The sequence below is a fragment of the Zea mays genome, chromosome 9 (assembly GCF_902167145.1).
Source record: "Zea mays cultivar B73 chromosome 9, Zm-B73-REFERENCE-NAM-5.0, whole genome shotgun sequence".
Taxonomy (NCBI): Eukaryota; Viridiplantae; Streptophyta; class Magnoliopsida; order Poales; family Poaceae; genus Zea; species Zea mays.
The window spans coordinates 14,596,479-14,601,712 of NC_050104.1; the positions used below are offsets into that span (position 1 = coordinate 14,596,479).

Here is a 5,234-nt window from a genome sequence, read left to right on the forward strand (position 1 = left end):
GCGTTCCCTATGATCGACGACGGGGCGCGCGCGCTCTCGTGTGGCCTGCTGGCGGCGGCGGCGTCGTCTCGCGCGCGCGACACGGCCTCCGTCGTCCTCATCACGCACGCACGCGCTAGCTTGCCGAGACGTGGTCGTCGTCGTTACTGCAAATGATTCTTCTCTCCCCCCTCCGCCGTAGTCCGTACGTCCATGTCCATCTGTACAACTTGATGTCATTTCCAAAGCTACGTACCCGCCCCCGGCCCCCGACTCCCGCGCGCATTGATGGAAGTGATCATCGTCGTCATCCATGATTGCCTGCCGGCCGGCTCGACGATGGACGATGATCAATGATGCAGGGTGGTGCGCGCGCGCAGCATTGATATGCCGGATCGATCGGAGAGATCCCCGGCCCGGCCGGAGGGGGGTTTCAAAATCCTTCGTATAGCGCGCGGAAATTAAAATTCTCGATCGCGCGCGATTGAAGTGCATGCTATGCACGTGACGCGCGCGGTGTTCGTTCGTTGCTGCCCGCGCTAGCTACTAGCTCCACGTACGTACGCTGAGGGGTTTACGTACGTACGCACGCATGCACACACGAGAAGGAAGGAAGCACGTTGGAAGTGGTGGAGCCACGCACACGAATCCCTCCCTCCCTTTCTTCGTGTGGCTGGCCGGCCGGCCGGCCGACAAGATCCCGCGAGCCTGCAGCAATTGCAATCATCGTCAGCACGTATACTGTAGTACGTACGTAGCGAGCTGAGCATTCATGAGTAGTAGTATCTAGTATCTATCTGCTGGCTGACTGGCTCCGTCCAGCCCCCGGGCCGGCGGCTCATGCATATCTCATGCATGCATGGATCATGGATAGATCCCGGATCGGAGTTTTGGAAAATTTTGAACGGCGCGCCATACGGCCGCCGGACTCGCGCGCGCGCGTACCGTAGGTTCTGCGCCGAGATGTGGGTTCTGTTCTGTACCGTCGCCTAGGAATGAATGGCGTGCCATGCATTTGGCAGGCAAGGCATATATGCATACTGTAAAAAGGAAAAAAAAAAGAAATACACGGTAATACCACCGCGTACGTGTCTATTTCTTTATTCAAAATTTTAACTCCCACACGTAATGCGTCTTGCTTAGAATGACGATTGCTTGGAAGTAAAAGTAAAAGTAAAAGTAAAAGTAATTAGAATGACGATTGCTTGGAAGTATAGAAGTAATTTTATACAGTACTCCGCAAGCAGTCTATAGCTCTAATTAATCCCCTAGCTAATAACGACTTCGTCGCTAGCCGGCCGGCCCTTGCATGCATGGCTGCTGGAGTGCGTAGTAATTTAAACAAATAAAGCTATCGTCTGTCAGCAATTAATAATGCAATTAAGTACGTAGTTTGTAGACTAGTCTCCCAACAAGCCACTCTTCAGTTAATAACTTCACTTTTCCCTGTTTTATTAGTGCTATAAATCAAGAATGTTACGGAGAAGTGTACGAACGAGCTGTGTGTAACCGTAACTTTTTTTTTGAGCTCACAGTACGCTCAAATTAGACATCTTTTAAACAGTCTCTAGGGTGTAGTAAGTGCAATAAATAAATAAATAAATCAAGAGACAGTCTCTTCGTGGAGAGCCCGTCTCTACACCACTCTCTATACATATTATGTCTTAACTGTATTTATGATTTATAGGCTCTGAGTTGTATTATGCAATTTCTTAACCGTCTCTTATACTTTACAAATCGATCCTAATAAGCCTCTGGGTTGTACAAGTTTGTAGTACATGCCCTAAGGTCTGTCCTCGTCAGTCAGACAACAAGTATTTATCGCCCTAATAACAGTGTACGAGAACCAGTTGCTGCTGCATGGTTCGGTTTGGCGGCGTTGTTACCTGCAGCTGATCGATGACTGGAATACGGTGCCTAGCTACACGTACTGTTCACGGACGAATTGAATTTGAACTCCTCATCATCAACGGTCAATGCCCAAAGCCTTCAGTTCTATCCGGATCGGAGCGCGGGCGGTTTAACCAGCTGCTGGGAGTTAAAAAAAACCCCGTGGCTCTCCCATTTAATTCCTCATCGTTTCAATTCGAATCCGCAGTTAACACGCAAGTTAGTACGAGGTAGCGTTTGTGTATATGGTACGGGACTCTAATCGCCATGCATGGTGTCATGCATGACGTGGCCATATGTAATGGACTGGTCGGCTGGACAAATTAGGAGTAACTCGCTGCTCGCCAACTAGGCCAGGCCATGATCGTGCGTGTCTTTGGATCAGGTTGAGCTATATAGGTGCCTAGGCCACGCCATCCATGATTAGTGGAGTGTTTTTTTATAATAGATCAGAGAGTCAGAGACGGACGCATTTCAAAAAAAAATTATCCTGTGTGGTGAAAATGCTGCTGCTTGCTGCTACAGCTACACCACCCGTATTGCTGCTGGTGACGCACTTGCACAGTTGCACGGAGCTTCTACCCTACTACGACTCGTTTTGCCGGGCTCAATACCAGCCGTCGGATGCTTCATCCGACGTCTCCCCGCCACCTAGTTCCGGCCTAACGAAAAATGCCTACGCCCTACCTAGCCTAGACCTAGGCGCACCCTGCAAGGCTGCAGCTCCGTCTCCTCCCAGCAGCAGTAGCACAGGCACAGGCAGGCACAGCGCTGCACTGCACTGGACGACGCTGACATGAGGACACACCCTCCAGTCTCCAGAAGGAAAATTCCCTGGCCCTGGCACTGCCCGACCTCTGCTCTGCTCGGTTCGGCCGTCAGTAACACCCAGGAATTCACAGTTCCATTCCGAGAGATTGTTTGCGTGCAGAGGGTTAAAAATGGCAGCACGGCAGAGCCCGCAGCGCAGTTACTGGTACCGGCAGCGGCAGCTTCCCTTCCCCCGCAGGCTGCAGCAGCATCAACATGGGTTGCTCGCCCCCCGCAGTTAATTCCTCCCTCCCCTGCGCCTCCAATTGCATGCCTGGCCTGGGACGACGGTGGGGCCAGCGCGCCATTAGCGCAACCCAAGCAAGCTTCCAAGATCATTCATCGCCTAGATTAGTACCGGCATTTAACACTCCCCCCGCCGCTTTTTTTAAACTTGCCGAACTTCCCTCCAAAGTTGCCGCGCGCCTTTCCGGAAGAGGCCGGGAGAGCTTCTTTCTTCTTCCTCGCCCTCGATCTTCTCCTTCCTCTCCTATAAATACGTGGCGTTACGCATGCATGCAGGAGCAAAGCAGCAACGGGGCGTGGCGTGGCGTGGCCAAGAATTCGAATTCCTCGGCGGGCGGCAGGCACGCGCATAGCGCTATAGCTTAGCTTGCTTGCTTGTTTGTTCCATCGCTTTTTCCAATGGAGAACTGCGTGAGGGGTCGAGCGGGAGGGAGGGTTAGAGAGGACGCGGGTTCGTCGTCGCTGCCCCTGCCTCCGCCGCCGCGCCTAGCGGCCGCGAATTCCTCGGCGGCGGCGGCGGCGTCCATCCGGGCGCACCTGGCGCGCACCGCGAGCGGGGTGGACGCGCAGCCGTCGCCGCGGTCGCTGCTGTCGCGTATCCTGCTGCGTGGCGGCGGCGACGGCGGGAGTGGCGGGGGAGGAGGGTTCGGGTGCCGGGTGCGGCTGCCGCGGCGGTACGGCGGCGGGCTGAGGGAGGAACGGAAGGATGGCGCCGAGCAGGGAGAGACTCCCCGGGTTAAGGTCGTCGAGCCGCCGCCGCCGCCGCTGCCAGAGCTGCCCCTCGAGACGCCGCGGAGTTCGCTAGGTTCGGCATTCCGAGGCAGGAGGATCATCATATGCACTAAAAACCTCCCGCTGAATTCAGAACGCTTGCTTGAATTATGGAGACGTCGAGAGCAGTGATGCTAATGCTGGAGTTTTGTCGGATTCCGCAGGGAGGAAGAAGCCCGAGGAGGAGCTGGTGTCCATGAACCTGGGCCTGGGCGCGAGCCTGGTGCTCCTGCTGTCCAAGAGCGCCGTGGAGCTGAACAAGATGGTGGAGCTGCGCGCGCAGATGGAGGCCCTGGTGTCGGAGATCAGGCAAGCGTCGCGGTACAGGGAGGAGGAGGAGAAGCAGGCGGCGAGCCACCCTACTTCTGCTGCTGCTGCTGCCGTCGCTGGTCCCGCCACGTCGCAGGAATCCGACGGCGGCAGTAGCGCCACCACCACCGCCGTGAAGGACCCGATCGCGTTCCCCGCGGCCGACGCCGACGCCGACGCCGCGTCCAACTGCTCCCGCACGGCGGTGGTGATGGACCTCATGGAGGCGGAGCTCCAGGCCGAGCTGAGCCGCATGCAGCAGCAGCGTGGGCGCGGCGGTACGGTGGTGCACGGCCACGGCGGCGACAGCCGGATCGCCCCGACGCGAGGACTCGAGGTACGTGCGGAACGAAAAATCACCACCAGTACCGCAGTACGCCACCACGTACCACGCCGTACGTGTACGTCCGTGTGACGCGACGCGTGTTCGTCTTGCTTGCTGCTGATGTGGCTGACGTTGCCGGCAGTTGCCGCTGCTGAAGGTGAAGACGAAGGGCGACGCCCCCGACAGCGCGTCGCGCAGCTGCGTGGACTACGACGGCGGTGGCTGCGACAAGCACGACGATAATGATGAAGTGGACGGCGAGGGCGAAGAGGACGACGACGGCGATGAGGAGGAGGAGGAGGATGACGTGGAGTACGGCGAGGACAGGATGAGTCCCCCGCACGGCGGCGTGTCGGCGCGCGCGCTGGAGCGGCGGCTCCACGAGCTGCTGCAGAAGCGGCAGCAGGACCGGATCGTGGAGCTGGAGTCGGCGCTGGACAGCGCGCAGCGGCGGCTCCACGAGAAGGAGCGCGAGGTGGTGTGGTGGCGCGACGCCGCCAAGCTCGTCTCCCACCGCCGCGACGAGTCGCGCCGGATTGCCACCGCCAGTGCCAGGTAGAGAAACGAGAGAGAGAGAGAGAGAGGTGGCGCGAAAGGCCGGCTGGCCGCCTGCCTTTGTACTGCAGCCTGCAGCAGATGTCCGGATGGAATGGGGATGGGGGTCGTCGTTCGTCATCACGCTGCGCGGGTGACGCGCTGTAATGTACTCCTGCGAGCTGGGGCGAGTGAGCGACACGACCCGCGGCGGCGGCCTCTTGTCGCGCCTCTGCCGTGCGCGCGTGCGGCTCGGACGGAGGCCGCGGGGTTCGGCTCTGCATTTGCCTGCACTTGGTTGTCTTGTACGTCGTGTCGTTGTCCGGTGCGGACGAAAAAAAAAATCCTTTTGTGAATTCGAGCAGAGTTT

At 57.7% G+C, this 5,234-nt stretch overlaps 1 protein-coding gene across 1 annotated transcript; it reads left to right on the forward strand.

Moving 5' to 3' along the window:
• The first annotated feature begins 3,059 nt into the window (after positions 1–3,059).
• Positions 3,060–4,938, forward strand: LOC103639738 (protein POLAR LOCALIZATION DURING ASYMMETRIC DIVISION AND REDISTRIBUTION). Its single transcript, XM_020544230.1, has 3 exons — positions 3,060–3,730; positions 3,861–4,342; positions 4,473–4,938. Exons 1-3 carry the CDS (start codon positions 3,325–3,327, stop codon positions 4,887–4,889), a joined length of 1,305 nt encoding a protein of 434 aa, XP_020399819.1. The 5' UTR covers positions 3,060–3,324; the 3' UTR covers positions 4,890–4,938.
• The last annotated feature ends 296 nt before the right edge of the window (positions 4,939–5,234 follow it).

Coding starts and splice junctions, on each gene's coding strand:
- LOC103639738 (XM_020544230.1), top strand. CDS start 3,325: ATGGAGAACTGCGTGAGGGGTCGAGCGGGAGGGAGGGTTAGAGAGGAC. Junction 3,731..3,860: donor GACGCCGCGGAGTTCGCTAG/GTTCGGCATTCC, acceptor CGGATTCCGCAG/GGAGGAAGAAGCCCGAGGAG. Junction 4,343..4,472: donor CCCCGACGCGAGGACTCGAG/GTACGTGCGGAA, acceptor CGTTGCCGGCAG/TTGCCGCTGCTGAAGGTGAA.